Source organism: Rissa tridactyla, chromosome 9, assembly GCF_028500815.1.
Source record: "Rissa tridactyla isolate bRisTri1 chromosome 9, bRisTri1.patW.cur.20221130, whole genome shotgun sequence".
Classification (NCBI taxonomy): Eukaryota; Metazoa; Chordata; class Aves; order Charadriiformes; family Laridae; genus Rissa; species Rissa tridactyla.
The window spans coordinates 17,205,253-17,226,989 of NC_071474.1; the positions used below are offsets into that span (position 1 = coordinate 17,205,253).

General features: G+C 39.1%; 1 protein-coding gene across 6 annotated transcripts in view; it reads right to left on the reverse strand.

Moving 5' to 3' along the window:
- The window catches only part of THSD4 (thrombospondin type 1 domain containing 4), a 331,149-nt gene that overhangs the window by 248,100 nt on the left and 61,312 nt on the right, over nucleotides 1-21,737 (reverse strand). For all 6 annotated transcript variants that reach the window (XM_054213910.1, XM_054213911.1, XM_054213909.1 and 3 more), the window contains one exon: nucleotides 12,381-12,823. In XM_054213910.1, the coding sequence (XP_054069885.1) occupies nucleotides 12,381-12,823 (443 nt within the window). The remainder of the gene's footprint in view (nucleotides 1-12,380; nucleotides 12,824-21,737) is intronic.

Here is a 21,737-nt window from a genome sequence, read left to right on the forward strand (position 1 = left end):
GTAGAGAAAAGCAGTATAATGGGGTTTGGCATTAAGGGACGAAAAAGCGGAATGGTAGGAATATGCCTCTGTCCCAGCCTTCTGAACACCAAACTCTTTGCAGCAACAAGCACCAGACTCTTCCTGAGAGGAACCCCTAGATGCATTGCCCAACCCACCCAGAAGAACTGCTGCCTGGCAACTTTGGAGAGGTCATGCAAAAGGTCAAAAATTAGACTGATGTTTGACTGTTAATCTCCAGTTCAGGGTCATGAATCGGAACTGAAGAGAACCGATGGACATGCAAGAAACAGTGACATAAACTACGACTCCTCAGACTGGAAAAAATGATGAAATGGGCATATAATAGTCTTAAACATAGAGTGACTAGTAGCTGAAATAAAGACCCATAGGTGAAGGCAGGAAGTGTCCAAAAACTGTTGTAATCTCATCAAATTATTTGCAAAAATTAGAAAAAGTTAATTTTGAGGGAAGCCAGGCTTTTTTTGCTGTGAAATGGTTGATCGGTGCAGCAAACGTAAAACCACAGCGCCTAAGAAGTGAGTGCAGTAACAACATTCCTACTGTTAGTTCCTGTCTTGTCTTGGCTTCTTTTTCTCCACTGTAACTTGGAAGCGTTGCTTGAGTCACCACTGATGAAAAAATGAGGCCCCATTTCTGGTAGCCTAAGATTCCAGCACCCTTATGAAGACATGCCCATGGTTGCATCAAGCTCATCAGGGGTGAGTCCTCTCCTTTGGCTCTTCCCCCATAACAGTTAGGGCCAGAATAACCCAAGACATTGCCGTGTACCACTGAATGCAAGTTTCAGTTTGCTGAGGTTATGCGGTAATTATGACCTGGAATTTCCATGGAAACACACTTCCTCTGAAATGGAAGGTTAACTTTTTGTAGCGGGGAACATCGCATTTCTTTCAACAAACAAACTTCTGGAAACAAAGTGTAACGCACAACCTCTAATTATTAACATCTTTATCAGTGTTCATGCATTCATTTGAACCAATATTGCCTGGACTGAAACTGTTCTGAACACTGTCTGTTTTGCCTTAAAGCACCTTTCATTCACACTTGGCAACATCCTTATAAATTAGGAATGCAGTTTGTTGCAATGTAATAAAGAAGCCTGTAAAAATAGCTTGGTGGTAATTAACTTTAACAATTCTTGGTGAGTGTCAGGCAGAATTTATGATATCATGCAGGAACAAGGGAGAGAGTGTTATGTAGGTCCATACACAATGAGAAAACAATGGGCAAAGGAGAATCAGGGAAAGGAAAGGGGGAAGAATATCAGACAAAATCTGCCATTAACTTAAAAATCAGAATTAAACTAACCTTGCTGACATTGTTTGCTTTATGCTAAAATCAACCCAGCTTTGATCTGCTGGTAGGGGAAGAAAGTAGGTCAAGCCCTGATGGCTTCTTGTGAGTTTCCAGTTGCCAGCAAGACTTTTTCTTATCTGTCATTCATTATGATTACCTGTGTTCATTATAAACCACATAACTCACTCCTCCCCACAGCATGGCTTGGAAGTTCCTCCTTATTGGTCTTTTTTTTTTTTTAACGCACATTATCATGACCCAGGTCAGAGTTGAGATGCACTCTCATTTAATGCAAGAAGTAAAGGAGGAAAAAAGACTGAGCAAGTAACAGCACACCCCTAATCCTTGTGCCTACTTAGCCAGACCTAAACTAGCATGGGATTTTGCAGCATTAGACTTCACATATCCAGGTATGCTGAAAACCAACGGAGTCATCCTTCTTAATGTAGCAATGGCTAAGAAGAGCGTTTGAACAGGATGTTGAGTATGTGTAACCACAGGCGTGAAGCTGAGTGTATGAACCACAGTCAACAGCCCTCAGACAAACTCTGAAGATCCAATTTGAGCAAGATATGAGTTTTAGACAACTTTGACAAAGCTTTTCCAGCAAGGTGTTAGATTCTGTCTTTGCAAGTCCATGGTTCCCTAGCATTAATAGAACTAATTACAAGAGTCTGGCACCAGAGTGGGGCCCCATGTGCCTTCCACCAGCACAATTCCTAGAATAGCCATATTTACAAAGGATTCTAATATATTTCTAAAACCTGCAACATGCTGCACTGCACTGACATATCAAGGTTATGACTGCGTCAATACAAATTCTTCTCATACCCTGTAAGAAAACAGCAATAATGAATAATGCCTAGGTTCCTTCTGATAAACACAGTCCCTGCAGAGCACATATTGTTTATAGATGCATTTACTCAGGTATTAAATCTGTAAGTTGGCGCACCGGTCATGAGAATGATTGCAGGGTAGAACTCCAAAGGGTACGAGAAGTCCAGCCACTGGCACTAAGATACCAGCATTACCATGCTCACAAGTGAAGCTGTTAAAATAATACTTTACTGCTAATTTAACTATGCAATAAATAGTTAAAAATCAAAAGAAGCCCAAGTCCCAGAGAAAAGAAAACACCAACTGTTTGAAAAACAGGTGACGGGACAAAGAAGAAGCCTGGAACTTTATTCTGCAGGATTACTCAGTGCTTCTCACTTGTGTAAATCCAGTGGTCTTTTTGCACATGCTTGAGCAAGGAAGTTATCAGTTCCCTTCTACATCAATCTTCTCAAAAGCAGTCTCTTTTTTGGCTGAGACAAATATGACTGTATTAGCAGAACAGTCATACTAATTTTCCATTGCCTGTAAATTAATGTTCATAGCCAGAAACGCAATAGTTTGTCAGGTGTGCTTCCTTCCCAGGGTCCATACGGTCCTTGGATGTGCAGAGACAGCTTAGGACTGGGGAGAGCTACCTTCATATCCTACATCTGTTCCATTTAGAGAAGAGTTCCTCCTCCTACATCAGCCAGATCAGCTCAGGTAGAGAAACAACATGCTCCCAGGCTTCTCATATGTTAGGCCAGTTAATTTTAAACAAGGACTTTTGGCAGCATATCTTTATGTCAGTCATATTTCTGCCACTCCTGATCCACTTGTGTTAATAAAACTATTTAACATAGACCAAGCCTTTTATTTTATTGCTTCTAATAAAAAGATAACAATCAACAATTGCCTACAATACTTTGCATGGAGAAAGGTCCTAAATATCCCTTCAAGAATTAGAAGCAACAGAAAGGAAGAATATCAAAAAGGCAAGGATAAGTAAATCTCACCAGCTCCATCACCTGGTAGGCTCTCTTGCTAAATTGCCTAGTATATAAAATAAACGCTTAATAATAAGACATTGTTCAGTTCTTTACGGGACTGAAGAAGAGAAAGAGGGAAGAAGAAGAGGAAAATAAAGTATTCAGCAATATTTGCAGTCAGTTAGGATGAAGACTGCATGTACTATGAACAAGCAAAGGGGGGAAAAATGACACCACTAACAGTTATCATCTCAAGGCAAATTACTGCTTAACAGGAAAAGGTATGTTGAAAAGCAAGTAGCTGCATTAAGTGTTTCATGTCAGACCATAGCCAGTAGACATCTCTGATCTATTGTGTTCATCTCAAGTAGAGGCATAACAGCTGTTTAATGCAGATCTGGTAACCTTCTTTCTTTGGGCATAATTCTCGTAAGCACACACACCTGATTGTTCAGACAAATCTATTTAGCACTTTTGATAACAAAAATGATGGGCCCCTTTAAACTTAAGCCAACCTAAATATATTCTTGAATTCAAAAATACGTTTGCCCAGACAAGTCTGAAAATCAGGTTTTGTGCTATTACTGTAAGGATTGTAGCAAACATTTAAAAACAATTATTGTTAGCTAGTATTCTTATTGGTCTAACTACTAACAATTTGTCTCATGCTGAGGATAAGTCAGCTGAGAACATGAGATCTGGCCCCTCACAGCACACGGAGTGACAAGAAGGAATTTTGTTGTAGTAGCTTTTTCTAATTTTAGCCATAAGCCTACGTGTGCCTTGGTCGGCAAATAAATGCATTATCACTGCTTCATAGAGTTCATACTAAAAACAATGCTTTGAACCTTAAGAGTTCTTGAGGTTCAGTAAGAATGAAGTCGTTTCGGAGCTGGTGGGCTGGTTATTTATATTGAATAGAAACCCTCTTTGAACCAAGGATATGCAGCGTCTTTAAATTACACAAGTAAGATTACACATTTCCTGGGACTCCACCTGCTCTCTTAAGTGCTCTTCACAAAGCCTCTCTCCAACACACCTTTTTCATTTTTTCCCTTTTTTTCATCACTTCTCCTTGCTCCTTACATTTCTCCCAGAGTTCTCTAAAACAGAGGTTCCCTGGCTCACTTCCAGCTGAAGCATAACTCCTTTTCTTTTTCTTCTGATGTCAGACAGAATGAAGAATGCATTTCACATGAGCTCTGCAGTATCTCATTCAACTTATCTCCTAGTATCAAAATACTTCTTCTCTTGTAAATGAAAAACTGCAAGGTTGAACATTAGCAAAAGCTCTCTTTTACAACACCACAGAAGACTTGGTGTCCTACCGTCGGAATGTTTTCTTAGAATGAACCCAAAGAAACTGCCAATTTCCCTCATTTTCAATTCACAACCTTTCACACTGTTTCTCAAGGAGTAATGTCATGTCCTGGGAAGGTAACAGCCTTCAGCCACCAATTTCACCAGGGATGTGAAGGAAAAACTGCAGAAGAATTGCAGGCTTCATGATTTTTTTTTTTTTTTTTTTTTTTCAAAATTTTGTCTTGTCTATTGGCAGAAATTATTCTGTAAGAGAGGAAGACAGTTTTTTTTTCCCTGCATGCCCAGCCACATCAACCACCGCAAAGAAAGCCAACAGAAACTCATCACAGAGCATTTGGACAGCTGTCAAACCAATGCTTTCTTTTAATTTTGTTGACAGTCTGATCGAGTTTGAAACTTTTTTTTTTCCCCAAAATCTTCAGAGGCTTGCTTTACCAGGAATCCTGTCCTGGAATTAACAAATACGTCTTCTAATATGCTAAGTAAATCATGTTATCAGTGAGCCTGGTCTAACTGGACACGTAGCCTGATGCTGCTCTGGGTGCCCAGGACCCAAGCATTCTTCAGGTTCTTTTCTATTCTTCTCACTTGGGAATTCAGCAGATGCCTATAATCTAATCTCCAAAGCGTTGCTGGCTGTATTTCTGTCCTGTCAACACAGCAATCAATCCACAGCCAGCACCACTCAAGCTGAACTTAACAGTGATCCATCATCAGAAACAGAGGTTCTATGTGCAAGATAAAAGCAGGAGAAGAGACATAAGAAAGAGTACGAATATGATTTATAGCTTTATTTCCCAAACAACATTCCACATTACATATCACTGCAAAATACATTTTAAATTATACTGATTTGTGGTTCTGCAGTACAGTTATTCATTTCTATTAAAAAAATGCTCCAAAAGTGCATTTCTTTGATTCCCACTAGAAACTTAGTTCTAAAGGAGCTCAATCCCCTTAGATCCTTACAAAAGCTCTTTAGCTTAAATTTAAGTCCTACTACCCATCATGGTTTTAATGGGACTATCCACATGCTTGAGTTAGTAGGCCAAATCCTCTTTAACTAAATTAATTATGTATATTCTAACTTAATTACATCTATTTCTGTGGATAAGTATACCAAGATTTAACCTAATATTTTAGATCACAGCAAAATACCTATTTGGCAGCATTACTGTAACTGACAGCTTTTAAAGGACACTACCCCTTTACATACAGTTCAAGTATTTAATATAGTTAGAATTGCCTTGATTTTGTTTCTGAAGAACTGAAAGTGACTTATTAGCTATTCCTGTCAGCAATGAAGTTATTGAAATATCACTCCAATATTTAAAATGTAATTAAGAAAAAAAAAATAAATAAATGGAGACCGAGCCAAGAAGTCTTTGCAGACACAAAACTTCAACTTCAAATGGAAAAAACACGTCCTAATTACATACTATTCTGTTAGCAAGATAGGTACAGGTATATATGTTTTTTAGTGTACTCCATCATTTTTATTACTCCTAAAATAGTATCCTTAAAATAATTTCAGATACACATTTTTAATCCCTGGTACTTCCTCCATAATTGAAAACTGTAAGTGGCCTAACAACTGTCCAATTCAATCATTTACTCTCCACAGCCCTCCTGCCGCTTTTAGTTTTCCTTCAGATTTTATATATTTTTAGGCACACACTTAACAAGGTTTACGTTAAAAAGAGTGTCCACCATGCATTTTTTGCATGTTTAAGTCACAAAATAAACTGTCTTATCCTGGTCATACCTGCTATCAAGTCCATACCTCGCAGTATTTTAGCAGATTCTTTCACAAGAATAATTTTTAACAAAAACAAATTATGTACTGGTTCTGGGAACATATTCCCATCTACTCAAAAGGGAGAGCTCTCAGCAGTCTGGGTGATTTCTCATCAAAAGCCACTATGTGTCGCCTCTCGGTACTGTACCACAGCCCTGTGCAGCTCTGCATTCCACGGACTCACTTTTCACCAGCTCTCAATCAATCTGGAGAAAATCACTTAAACATGAATGAAAGAAGGGAGCCCTTTGACTCTGTTTTATGTTATGAAAATGCACGCCTATCTGCTCACTGACCTAGAAAACCGTCTTAAAGCGGCGAGCAGTTATCTTTGTCAAATGTTTGGTCACGAGAGCTAAACCACACCTTCCGAGAGTGTATCACGCATTGGAAAACAGAGCCACCGTCACAAAATTCTTTTGCCACATTATAGCACATTATTCACACGACATCAGCGCATTGCAATTAGATCAGTACAGGCATTCGCTTCATTTTACTGATTTTCATTATGGAACTCAGAAGTTTGGTTTACATTCTGGTAACTTTGGTAACCACAGCATGATTTGTGGATATTCGTGACTTCCATGTATCATCTATGCATATGAGTATTAAAACTACAGTGAGCATATTTGACCTAAAAATTTCAACTGCTAGAGGACACAAAGTAACCAACTATACCTAAAAAATGCATTTTTTGTAGGAAAATGGGGCAATTCTTCTCTCATTTCTATATTATATTGGGGCAAGAAATATTTACATTTTTCTGACAGAGTAGAATCAATGAGTAAGGTCACTAAGTAAACTGCCTCTTAGGAACAGGTTTAATTAGTTGGATTAATATAAGAGAGATCCATGTGGACTATCTTACATGCAATTTTCCATCCTCATAGATCACCACTAATACCCCAGTCCAGCACAGCTGCAATAGGCCCAGTACAATAACTTACTATATTGGCTTTTGCTGATCTCCCAGCACATGCTATATGTAACCTCATTTATGTCACTTTCAACACTGAGACAGGATTCCACAATTTGAACCCAAATACTACAGTCCTCTTTTCCTATAAGTTGAATAACACCTCAGATCCCAGGAAATTTAGTTACAAGTCTATGAGTTTTTCCCCTTCACTTCATCCTGAAGGTTTGATTGAGTAATGGAACCGTGCAGTTGGCAGGTAAAACAGCAGAAACTCAAGGCAAGTAACCACATAACTGCTGAGCTGCACTACACTGTGATAGGAGCTTTGTTGTGTTTCTACCCCTTACTGACCGGGCAGTAATTCATCAGTAAAATGCAATCTCACACCTGACGGAATGGTCGCAGTGTTCTCGTGTCCCCTCCCTCCTCCAGCCACCCCACTCCAGGAAGGGTTGAAATAAACGTTCAGCAGTAGGATTAAGAAAGCTTCTCGGGTGGCTTGCAATTATAGTATCACATTAGGTTTGCGTTTTTGGTAATACCATGCAAAGCATGCTCACAGTAGCATAATAAAAACCGATACTAATTAGGTAATAATAAGTGAGACCTAGAGCCCATCAGGGGGATTAATAACCAGATGAGAGGTGGGAGAGCACAAAGTCACCCTGAGGCCACAACCGCCCCAGCTAGCTATTCATTTTGCCAGGAAATACCTCAAGTGGTCTTTACTGCTATTAGAACCTGTTTGGAATTCTATCCAGAAGGAAAATAAACATCTTTCTCATATGGCTTAAAATCCCCATTGTGCTATCAAAATGAATTCTTTGATTACGACTGCTGGTCTTAGATTTCTGGAAAATTTATCCTCAGAAAAGGATCAAATCCTCTCCCTTTGTCTTTCTCCTGCACGCACACCAACGCCCAACAAGCTTTTATAACCATATTGGGTTTGGGGTAAAATGCATCACATTTTCATTCTATTAGAGAAATAATAAAAGGAGAGATGGCTAAGTACTTGAGCTGGGTTTCATTCCAAATATTAAGGAAAAGCAAACACCCATGCCAATAAATATAAAGCCTTAGAACTTGAGAAAATAATACCTTCTTGAACCTGAAGGTCCAGTAATCACACATTTGTCCACCTCTACAAACGGGAACTCAGTAGAACAGGTCACAAAAATTACACCAGAACATGGAGCTAATAATGCTTAAACTGGTTAAGGAAAGAACAACTTAATTGTCCCTCTAAAGGTTAACTGTAGACCTGCCAACTGAGTGACCTACATTTGCCTGGTCAAAGCATCTGTGAGAGGGGGCAAAAGAAATACTTTCAGAAAGGAAATTCTGTTTTGACGTTAAACAATACATTCTTCCTTCCCATTGCTCACAGGCCTAGAGATGCAAAGTGACCCTATACAGGGTACAAAGCAGCACAGCAGCCTTTCATGTCAGCTGCTGGCAGCCAAATAAAGACCACAGAGCCACAGCCATGGGTAGAAGGTGATGATTTTTGGATTATTTCCTCAATGCAAGCCTTTCCTCTCGTTCCTCTTCCAAATACAAAAAGAGCCTTAGGGAAGCCCTTCCCTTATTAACATATTTCTTTAGACTTGCACTATTTAAGCAAGCCTGCTTTACTTATTTCATTATTCTGGTGATAAATGTAGTTTTTTCTTTCTGCTCCTAAGAAGCACATATAAAGTACACATTGTGCTTTAAGAAGTGGACACAGGAGCTTTGCTGCTCCGACATGGAGGTCAACTTGTAGAGAAAGCAAAGGCAGCAGTTGTAAGCGCCCTAACATTCAAGACATCTATGTAAAATTACGGGTTTGTCTTCTCTATCACCAAAATAGAGAATCAGAAATACAACATTTAAGGAATACTAAAACCTAGTCCATGAATGATATTTCCTTTTGAGATGTGTTTTCTCTCTTAAAGCACGTTATCCTTTTGCACGCCCTTACTACTTTTCCATATGTGCCCGTCTGTAAAGATTTCTAAATGCTTTGATAATTTTTCCACTACCTCCTCATTCCAGTTTGTTCTCACCGTATGGTATGGTCCATGCATTTTGTATCCAGGTGAAATAAAAAAGAAGGCTGTGCTAATGGGAACTCAACTCTTTCAAGGTGTGAAGAGCTCCCTCTCGCCAAGACAACCCAGCGGACAATCCAGCGAACCATCAGCGTTCTTGTGTTTCCACCCTCATTCCAGGGACTGACTAATTTCCTAACACATTTCAGTTACACAGGAACTCTACTTAGAGCACTATGACAAAAAGGGGAGCACTTAAACTTTTTAAATTTGGCTTCTAATTGTAGGTACCTCAAATGTCTTGCTCCCTGAGCTTCATGTGCAGCCCTGGTTTCTAAATGACATGTGAACTACCTTTCAAAAGCTGAAAATGTGAATATCCTCTTCACAGACAAAGTATGTCAAAATTTATGATATATAAATTATATTTTGAATTTTGCTAAAAGAACTGAACAGTTCTTTGTTGGCTGCCTGGAAGCAGGTAAGAGAACTTTTCCACTTGTTGCTAAATGATACAAAGATATTTGGCTGCTTTGAATGACTGCTGTGGCTGTCAAAATGTATTTGCCTTGGAAGCCATCCAATTTCATCTTACCATGCTATCAAATGTGAGCTTATCTCAGACACAAACATCCATTCCTCTTTTATTGTTTTATGGAAGTCTGCTAAAATTATAGCTTTTATATAAAGTCCAGTGCAGTAAATAGGAAAACTCCAAAAAGTTTTCACTGACTACATACTGTGAAAACACACATGGGTCGGGCTTTTTTTTAATAGTCTGACACAAGTTTCCAATATCACCCACTTAGCAAACATTGAACATTGTTCTACAGAATAAAAATCATGTTTAGAGTAACTTACATTTTTAAATCCATTTTCCATATATCAGATTGGAGCAGTAATCTCCTTTGTAAAGAAGGTTTGTACTCTGGGTTTTGTAAATTAAGGAAAACTATCAGGTTTGTCATTCTAATAATTTCATTTTCAAATAACGCTTTTTGTTCTCATTCTGTTTTTACAGTCACCACCAAAGAATCTGAAAGTTATGCAATACAACAGGCTTTAAAGCCACCAGGGACCCTCCTAACACAAGATGGAAATAACTTATTACGCAAATAAGATTAAAACCCTGACCCTGAATCCACAGTCTTTTGCCAAGGGGCGGTGTGTGTGTGGGGGTGGAAAAATCAACTGTGGTTGCACTGTGCTTAGGAAAGCACAGGAATTTTCAAAAGCAAAGGCCTCCATCATGCAGGAAAGTGGAGGCACAGCAGACATTATGATCATTTTAATATTTCATAGGGCAAGGCATTTATTAGGAAATAATATAGCTTCACTTCTGCACACAGTTAATCTTATTTTGTGCTCATTGTCCTCTTGTATTTCAGCCACAACTGCAGTGGAACAAGTTTGAGTGTTCCAGTCTCTCCTGGCCTGCAGAGGCCACCAGAGCAGCAAGGGATAGGCGGCGGGGATGGCCCTAGCAATGTGGGATTCCTTCGGAGGCGAAGGGTGCCAAGGGGATGGAGCGAATAGGCTTCGAAAGGCTTTGTGCGGGTGGTTCAAGGCCAGGCTTCCAGTTTAGTAATAGCCCAGCCATATACTACAACCTGCACATGTTACGCTGCGTGCTGAGAACAGACATGCATTATAGGAAATGATTAAGTGGAAAACAGAAAAAAGAAAATATTACTTTTGTTTCAATGCAGTCTTGTTAATGCTGCTCCTCAAAGCCTGCCTCTGGCATTCTCTGAATTTTTATGAGATCATCAGTGCAGTATCAAAGTTATACTGACTAGGGCTGGGCTATCCATTTGCACGGGCTTGAAAGAAAGGCAAAGCAGTGATTAAAGGAAATGGCCAACACCAACACCTAGGGACATCAAATCTGAACAGCTGGTCCTGCTTCTTGAAATCTGTGCTTCACTGAGACAAACAGGAGGCTAACAGGTTAATTTCTATTTTCAAATATTCTTTTAGATGGAGAGAGTTTCTCGCAGGGGCTGAGGATGTCTTTATCACCGGCAACAGAGAGTCCTACTGTCTTATTGCAGTCAGGCTGGAATATTGCCTCAAGGTAACATTCTTTTATTTTGTTTGGGTCAGCAAGATGTTTTTAAAAAGGGAATTACAGCTGACTGTTTCACCTAAGAATCTTAAAGAAGCAGATGATATGAAGGAGGGGTTTTTTGTTTTGGGTTTGGGGTTCTATTTTTGTTTAGTTTGTTTAGGGTTTTTTGTTAACTACCCAAAAAAAAATATCTCCCCATGCATCTCCCAGAAGAGAGCTGAGAGGCAAAGAACCAGAGAACCACTGGAATACATATTCTGAGGACAGACAGACAGAAGAGATGTTTCAGGAGCACTTCCTCCCAGGGGATCTCCGTGCCCGTTTCTCCACAGTTTCCAAACGGGAAACACATCCATTTTCCTTTCATACATATATAAAAAGATCTGATAGACTCATATCTAAGAAGAGAAAAAAGTGTTTCTCCAGAAATTGGAGAATTAATTGTAACAGCACAGTTCCACCCAGCCTTAAAGACTGAACAGCTATTATAAGTAAATTCATATAAACATATATGGTGTTTAAAATATTCTATGTATTAAACAGCCACATTTTTAGTTTCATCAAATAGGAAATGTTGCTAAAAGAGGTGGTAGAAAACAAAAAAGTGAAAAGAGAAAACAAAAAGCCCATAAATAGAAACTCTTTGAAAAATACAAGTTTTGACTAGAAAAAAGTGAACGGACAGTTGGCCGTTCTTTATGAAAAAAAGTTTGATTAACCTTTTTTCAAACAGTTAAAATCAGAATGGCTGTTGAAGTTTAGAGCTATTACTTGTTCCGATTTTTATTACTATGGTGAAGATGGAAATGTCAAGTGACAGTGTAGCAGAAAAGGAAAAATATCTCAATAAATCATAAAACAGATCTTTAAGGGAAATAAGATAATCTGCCTAGTACAAGTGAACAATAATTATATCTGTCCTTGGGTATTATCATACAAATAGTCAACAGGGAGGGTAGCCTTCCACAGAAGATGGTAAACATTGTAAAAGTCAGTCTTTAATAACTTCTCTGTAAGTATTAAAAAAATATCAACTCTGATCTGACATGTCATTCTTAAGATACATCGTTCACAGCAAGGCCAAAATACGAGCATCAACACGTACCTCTTCTCTGGCTTGGCGTTCTGCCTCTGGGACTGGGAGTGCCTGCTGCCCCTCAGCGCCCCCCTGCTCAGCTGGCTGGTGTTTCCGCCTCCAGAAGGAGCTGGGGCCCGAAGGCCAGCCCAAAGCTGCTCCTCATTCCTGTGAAGCGGCACAGATGTGCGGATGGCAGAAATGACATGGCCAGGATAGGCAGTCAGCGAGTCCTCGTGGTGGCGAGCATTCTGATGAGCCAGAGTCCTCTCTGAGGCCGGGTACTGCCGGCCCGGCCGCCGGTAGCCCCTTTCCCGATAATAGGCTGGGAGGCATGGCCGCGTTTGCTCCATCACCCCACCACTGCAGCTCCGAGAGCAGGCAGACCAGGGGCCCCAGCTGCCCCACATGCCTGGGATTCCCCCGCTGCTATCCTCCGGTGCATCGCTTTGCTCTTCTATCCTCTGGGGAACCTGCAGACAGAAGAGATTGACTTAGGAAGGAGAATTCACACTGTAATACCAGGAGAACACTGATATCCTTTTTAATCCATTCACAAGTGAAACTGAAGGACATCGGAAGTAACTTGTCTTATTCATTCCCTGTCAAACAGCTGCCTGTTCTGCCAGTGTAGGAGGAGGTCTCCTACAGCCACCAGCCATTCCCACCAAAAGTATTTTTTGGACTATCTGGATAGGAATAGATTTCCTTTAGTTCTCAGCAATGGAAAACATTGCATAATGCAAAGCTTGGAAATGTAGAGGCTGAAAACTATTATAGTATTAGCAAAGTCAGGAAGTAAGGTCATTTTTGGTGACAAACTTGGGTCAACAGACACTGACTGCTCTCTTCCACTCTGATGCCTCAACAATGGAGATCGCTAGAGGTTGCAATAGTAGTTCAGGAACTCCCATCTAATGTGGAACTTTTTAGGAGAGCAATAATGTAAGAGGACAGGCTGATTTCCAACCAGCCAAAAATACTGCAATAGTTCTCTCTTATATTACCACTTTTCCCCACTCCCCCATATTAATGTTTGGAAGAAAAGAGCTATTCAAGGTGACCCACCCAATCCTACATTCACAGAAATCCCCATCAAATTCAGTAAGACAGGACAAATTGTTGGTCTCAGGTGCTCAGTGACGCTTAGCCCACACTCACCACTCAGCAGCACAGGGAAAGCGAAACAAAGAAGAACCCCAAAGAGAAGGGGGATTTCTCTTGAAGGAAGCTAGGAAGGATTAGGAAGGACAGGGACTGTTACCGTAAAGAGAGTTAACCTCTCAAGCTGTGGACAAATATTCAAATATCCTGACCTTGTGGCTGGCAAGGTATCAGCATGGCCTAGAAGTTACAACCACCCATCCCCATCTCCTGTGGGTTTGTGCCCCAAGCTTTACCCATTCCTGCAGCTAGACACAGGCAGGATTTCTCAATGTTTCGTGCTGGGCAGAGCGCTCAACTTTGCTGAATAGAAAATAGATCCATTTTCATTAAACACATAGTTTTTCCTGTGGCTTCCCTTGTCCAACTGGCTAAATCACAAATTTTCAAAGCAGGCTTCAAATGCCTGGATTCTCACAATTATTAATATATAGAACATTCTTTTAAATGAGCATCCTTTAATAGTTTATATTCTGCATAATCTTTGTACAGACAAGCACACACGCATATCAATTCAATTAGGAGACAAAAAAAGGCACTGTCCACAAACAAATGCTTGCCATACCTCTCCAGCCCCAATTCAAGTGTGTAGCTATCTCAAAATGAGCCTTGGAAAGACACCCTTTTCCATCTGTCACTTCTCCCCCCTTCAAAGGATGACCTCCTCAAGACCTAACTTCCATTCATAATTTTGCCTCAAACATGACTGTATAACAGCAAAAGGTTAACATCTACATACTCTGCCCCTGGCCACAGATAACACGCGCAGTCACTAACCAAACGGCGGAGCCCCGGTGCCAGGGAGCTCACCTTACCACGGGGCTGGCCTTGGTGGGACGTGGTTTGCAAACCACGGGCTGAATACACCACTACAACACGAAAAGGCAAGCCAGCGCGGGGTTTGTGGTGTGGCTCTGTAATAGTCAGTTGTGGTCTACGTAATCTGAAACATTTCCCCCCTCCGAGGCTGCTCTCACACTTTCATCACTGACCACAGAAAAAACTGCATTTAATTGTAACTTGTGAATAATAAAAAGCATCTGCATTGGTGTGATATGTTACCCATTTCTCCAATGTTATTTGAAAACAGGAGCAGATGTCTCTGTATTTAATATGACCTTTTTCTGTGGGTACCCCATTTGGCATCAGCCTTTTAAATCCAATAGCTGTATAACCTCATACTGCATAATGTCGAAATTATGAATAACATGCACCAAGGTCTTGGTTTCTGGCTGTTACATTTGCTTTCATATCCAGGAACAGAACACCACCGACTCACAATTTGACCAACTAAACAAACTGTTCTTCAGTCTGATTTTTTCAGTGAATATTCTCTGTTCATACTTACACTACACAGTAACGTAGCTCTACCACAGATATAAAACTATAACGGTTATACACAGAGGCACCCTTCTGGTCTGACCCCAGTTTGCAGTAGAATTTACTTATTATAAAACTAATAGTCCTTTGTTATCAGACAAGTCAGGTTTCACTTGCCTGGACTATTTCTCAATCATTTCTATGATGGTTCGGTACACCTTTTTTTTAAAAAGCCAAAGAGACTCATGCAGGCAACAACTAAAGTCTACTCATCTGCAAGCAACTCAAGTCACCACTAACATAAGAAATATTTCATTATGCAAAAATAGAAACTGATATAAATAATAGTGACAAGTGTTGACCTGTTGCAGGGAGAACTTTCTAGCTGCCAAACTTCATGGCAGCAAGAATTGTTTCAGATGAAATATTATTTTAAATGACTGAAGGCAATGTAAAGTAATTTCACACCCCTTAATCTTCTCCGCAAGAGTTCTAGACGTAGCATAAGAAGGTTTAATCTAGCTAGTTAAGTAAGAACATAATAATAAAACTAACCAAAAAGTAACATAATGTCTTATACTGATGTACAAATTCATCAATACTACTTAGTTATGAGATGCAAAATTCTGAGATGGGAATTTTCAGTAGCAAATCAGGTTATGCACTTTTATTTTTTAATTAAGGTCTCTGTTTTTTTACTTTGAGAAAGATGGGAGCTACAGATGAAACTTTAGAGAAGATGACATGTGATTAACAGCATAATCTACACAGTGAAACCTGCTACGAAAGACTGAATAAATTGCAGCTGCTTAGCTTAAGGAATGGAAAACATAGGGGGCAATAATGAGTCTTCCAAACAGGTTACATAAATAAATACAGAGACATTTGTTGTCTCTTTGCAGCAAATTTTCTCCATGTCTATAGCCAACACACAAGTAACAGTGGATTTAAATTTAATCGGAGGTGATCCAAATTAGCTACTAGGAAAAACTACTTAATGGAAAGGCAAACAAAGCTTGGGAACACATGGCCTGAGGAGATCTTGGCACCACAGAGGCCGAGCCCGAACCTCTCCCAGGAACAACTAAGGCATAACTCATCTTCCCCCAGGGCAGAGGAGCTGAACAACAGGACTCACAGGTCGTTCCCGGTCCTTCCGTCCTCTGATTTCCAAGTTACTCTGTAGGCAGCAATGAATTCTACCACAGCCCTAGGATATGGACAAGGAATTACTGGTAGCTACAAGAGACAGCTGAAGTATTCCAGAGCATCTCAGAAGCACCACATACTCAGAGATACATGACACTAGGTCCTTCCTGCTATCCCTTTAAAAATTACCCATTAAACAGCACACTTTTGAAAGGGAAGAGTTTGAGCCTGCAATGGGAAACAAGTGAAATGTATACTGAATTTTCCTTGCCAAGTCATGAAAGTAATTTCTTTACTAGAATCACATAGCCTGCAAAAGGGAGAGATCAACTAAGCCATTTAATCTACTTTCCCATAGTTCACGATTGATTCCTTCTCTAGGTGACCTAGTAATATTCATTCTAACTATAAATGCACCAAAGAGATTTCTGTCTACTGCAAGTTAATCAACAACCAAATATTTTGCTCTGCAAATTCAATCTGTTTTTTCCCTTAATTTCACCCCTTAATTCTAGCCTTTTCTCTCTTTCCTATATGTTTTCAGTTACTTGGCAGGGCAAAGTTTGTAAGTGGCAGTAATACATTTCACTAGGTACAGCTGTATAGCAAACAAAGTAAAGTAAGGCAAGCTTTCAGGCGTGCAAGTGCTTGCAATTTCTACACCTGCACTAACTCCTATCACGTTACTATCAAAGATCCTTTAAATCAGAAAATGTTTTCATAATGACGGTTAGGCACCAAATATCTCCCAATCTGTCACCTTTCTAACAGTGAGTGGCTAAGTGAATTGAGGCTAGATTTTTAGAAGAGTAGTTGCAGGGTCACTCTTCTTCCTTTCCATATCAGCTTTCTGCATCCCTTTCTGTTCTTTTCCCACAATTTTTCTTGTATTTTGCTAGTTTTCTACTTTTGTAAACAGGAGCTGCGTTACATTCAGGCTTCATTCTGACAGTCATCTTTTTCAAATTAGGCAGAGTTTCTAAAACAGTTTGTTGTTTGGTTGGTTTTGGGTTGGTTTTTTTTCCAAAAACATCATTCATCTATATTATAAATACATGAGGTCATTGTGTAAAAAGTATATAAAGACTAAAACTTCCAAAAGGAAGTACTTTATTTACCTAAATAAACCTGGCTGAACTGAAAACAAACAAAAAGCCAGAAAAACACCCTTATTTTAAACAGCCTCAAATTATCTGATTTAATCAGAACCTGTTAGAAGCTCAAAACTTCTCAATATTGCGATCATTTATTTAGAAATAATATAAGAGAAAAACATCAATACCAGCCCAAAGTCTGTTTCAGGCACAGTGAAGCAGATAAGAGAATTCCCAAAAATGTTAACAAAAATACCACTGGGGACAGGCAGTCTATGGGAACAATGTAATTTCAATTTTATTTTTTATCTTTCTAAGAGATACTAAGACCCTCCCTGTTTCTTGGAGGTTTGGTTTTTTCCTCCCCGTTTCTTTGGGTTTTGTAATTTATTTATAAAATTGGTTTGTTGTACAAGGCTTGTAAAATAATAATTGTGATTTAAGTTACTGTTTTTGAACACTAAACAGAGCAAGTTAATAAACTTATTAAGACAGCAGAAGTCAACACAGAAAAGAGGGAGATGTTTATCCATGTGGCAGACAAGAAAACAAATTCTAACTCCCCTGTTTTCCTTCATTTTCCTCAGGTCCATGCAACATGCATCGTATTTGCTGCCTTGGGTTGACCAAGTTAAGAAAGACAATTAAAAGCACACCACCAGAATCTTCTCTCAAACGAACTCTGTATAAATCCCAGGGACTTAAATGCTAATTAGGCATTTATTTTGTTCTGCATACAAAATCTTCAACCCTGATTCCATGCAGAACTAAATAAATGCACCAGGATTATATAAATCCATGGAATTTAATCCTAAATGCAGGACTAAAAATCCATAACTAGCATTCCACATTGCCATGAATTGTAGAGGAACTAAAGTGCAATTAAGTTTGTTTACACACACATTTTACTTATCTTCAATGAAACAGGCACGAGTATGTAGATTACAGCTACTAAAACTCTGTATTATCATGGGTAATAAATTGAAAAAAAACTGAAAGCAGAATACTTTACAATACTATGTCTCTTGCTTCCTTAATTACATCCTTTTCTCTTTTTATGTTCCGAGGAAAAAAAAAAATAATCTAACTTTATATTTTTTACTTGCTTACTTCCAAATTTTAAGGATTTCAGAAATTTAAAGTTGCCCTATAGAATTTTAACACGTTTAGTAGCTTTTAGGCAGACATTCTCCACTAAATCACTGGTTAATGCCATACTTGTCATTCCTGTAACTTTAGATTTATGACAAGCGTTGAGTCTTTCCTCACTTTTACGCTACTACAACCTTAGATCTTACTGAACTAAACATGCAACCAGTAAGTTGACATAGATTGCTTTTTAAATAGAAAAATAGTTTATCTTGAATTCATATAATTCAGCAATCACTCTGATCCTGAATCAAAAATTCCAGCAAAAACTAAGAGTGCACAAGCTGTTGAAATACAATGCAAATTTCTAGTAATAAGATCCGCATCTCGGGATTTCAGCAGTTGTTGAAACTATACTATGCAAGAATGTCCCTGAAGAGGAAATATCACGAGAACTGAAAGCCACAAATATTTCAAATGTAACTAGTTGTGCATGAAAACAACTGACTATGCTGTACTCATCTGACAAACACTGATCTTAAATACTGTAGGATACTTCATCCTATTAAGCTATAGCTTACATACAAATTAAAATTTCAGAAAAACGGGGGGAAAGTGGGTAAATCAGAGGCCCATTTAAGCCAGCATGATATTTCTGACTGCGTGGAAAGGTTTAGGGAACAGTATGAGAACCAGGACATGTTCAGAGACATCTACGGACCCTCTGCTTCTAGCTAATCAGTAATTTAAGGGCCTCCTTCAGCTAAACACCATATTCAAATTGTTTTTAATACCAACTACTGGACTTAATCTCCATGAATACAATTAATCCCTTTTTTAGCATATTTCTGATCTTGGCTTCCAAAAGATTGTGCCGTTTACATTGGAAAAGTGCTTCCTTTCCCTCTAGTTACTCATGCAGCCTGACAATTTCACTCTCCCCCCCAAATTTTTCAGTTGTGATAAATGAAGAGCGATCATTCTGTATTCTCCTTCACCACACCACAATGTTTGATTTGAAATCACTAACACAGTCCAGCTACAGGCTCTCTCTCTGAATTTCAGCAGTCCTCATCTGTTCAGTCTCTTTTTGTAAGGAAAACAGGCCAGAGTTTGGAGTGTCCTGATCCTCAGCACCTTTTCCACTCCTACATTTTGACATGGGTGTGTAATGCTGCATGCAGTACTCCAAATGTCAATTAATGACGGACTTCCACAGTAATAATGATCACAATGCTTGGTGACAGTACATACTTTTTAACCAGCTACAAAATTAAGTAAGCTGCCATAGCCACAGCCAATGTTATTAAGTATTTTTCAGATACCGAGTATGTTAAAGCAGTCCAAAGGCAAAACTGAAAAGGGATAGAAGACAATGGCAAGCTTTAAACATGGAGATATCTAAACCAAATCAGACATATCTGGTTCTTTCCAATTTCAGTTTAAATGCAATGATGTTATATTTCATCGATTTAATTTCTAACGTGCTATCCGGTAATTCTTTTTTCTGGTTAAATGTCCTGAATTTAAATGGATTCATGAACAAAGTAACTACATCATATTCCTAATTATACATCTGAAAGGGATGCAACAGGCATAAATGTATGTTCTACAAGGCTTTATGGTATTACTTTAACCCAAAGGCAAAAAAATTGTATCCAGAACAACATTTTATTACCTGCTCAGAAAAATGCTACCAATGATATTCACTCAGTAAACTCATGTTCATTCGCTGGATGCAAAGTGGAATTAACGAAGCCATTTTTTATTTTAAACTACTACTATCGTACTTGTCTTGTGCTTCCCATAGCAAAGAGCCCTAATCCTGTTAATATCCCCCAACACCCTTTAGGCATTTTTTCATAATCTCTTCCATGGTCCTTCTCATTATGCCACTTGTGGTAACCCATGCTATGACACTAAACTGTCACCGTCATCATTGAAGGAGTGTCAAGGCACTTGGAAAACATGATCCCTTCTTATTTATTTCACTACCCCAGGGTCGCACCTCCTTTATTTTATAGTTCTGACTGTCTGACGATTTCGCTAGGGCCCAGCCTGTCGCAGAAGATGCGCATGCAGCTTTTATCATGGCCAGGCTCAGCCTGACCGACGATTCAAAAAGCCAGTATAATGGGATATTGTCATTACTAAAAACACGTGTGTCATATTTGGGATGAGCTGAACACAGCATTCTTCATGAACATTCACCATCTTCCTATATAATTGATCAGTGATCGATCCTGCACAGTAAGAGCTAGTCTTTGCCCTCTTAAAATTTCAAGAGTATAAAAACAAAAGCCGGGGGACTCAGAGGAACTAGAACTGAACGGCATTTCAGAGCAGAGCATGCCAAATTTTGAATGGGCTGAGGAAATTATAGTTTAGTTTTAGAACCTGTTCAAGTGTAACATTATTGTATTTCCCTGCCAGTGTTGTAAACACATCCATGGAACTGGTTTAATTCTTTCACCAGTCTAAGCATCTTAAAGGAATATTCTTCCAGTATTAGCTCAGCTGATTTCCAATAAAGGCCATACTTATATAGCCACGACAATTTCCCAGCAGAAAGTCTTTACAGTCCATTTTATAGATGTTCATTTGCAACAACTGTATTTTTTATGCCTCTTACAAGAAACATGTGGAACATTGGTGGTTTGATAAAAAACAATCTACCAAAAAAAACCCTAAAACTTGCAGATAACAACTTCTCAGATCTCTCAAGGCTAGCAGAAAAATGGAGCAGAGGCCAAACAAAACATCATGACACAATGCGTACATGTCTGCCTGGTTAGTATGCTCAGCTATTTTAATCCTTCAGTGCATTTTGGAAGCCTTTAATCAGAGATGTAGTAAACCATTCGAATTTTACAGTACATGGTAAGTGTAAATATTACCAGCTTAAACGATTTGGGTTTCCGTTCTTTGTATAAAAACTCTGTCTGAACATCTGTGCCTGTGAAGATTAAAGGGCTAAAAAGCCTGGAAATAGAAGACCTTTGTATTCGCGAATCACTGAAGGGAGTTACAATGCCTGGAAAGCTTAACTGCCCCTTCAACCAACTTTGACCACATCTGAAGAAACTTCAACATTATTTAAATAGCCTAGAAAGTAAACAGCTCTGAAAAACGCTCAGAACAGGTTTTGTGCCAACACAGCTTTTCACACCAAGACCACCTCCATTGTGCTCTGTGAGCCTGATGTTTCAAGGAAGAGGTTTCTTTCCATTTTTCTGTGAGACCATGAAGTACTTCCAAGTAAACAGATGGCTCACTCCTCACCTCACATCTACGTGTTCCATACAATCACTCCTTATCAACAGTAGGACTGGTGCTGATTTACAGTAGAGATGATAAGCATCGGGCCCTCACTATATCACAAATTAGGCTTCTTTATTTTAATAAGCAATGTCCTCATCATTGGCTATCATCTGTGACCTGAGTTACTCAGCTTGTACTACCCTTGGTAGTACAACAAGGGTACAAGAGCTGTGGTTGTACTACTACAACACGTAGTACAACAGCTGCGACAAAGCTGTTGCCATTCTATCGTATTTCTACACTTAGAAAA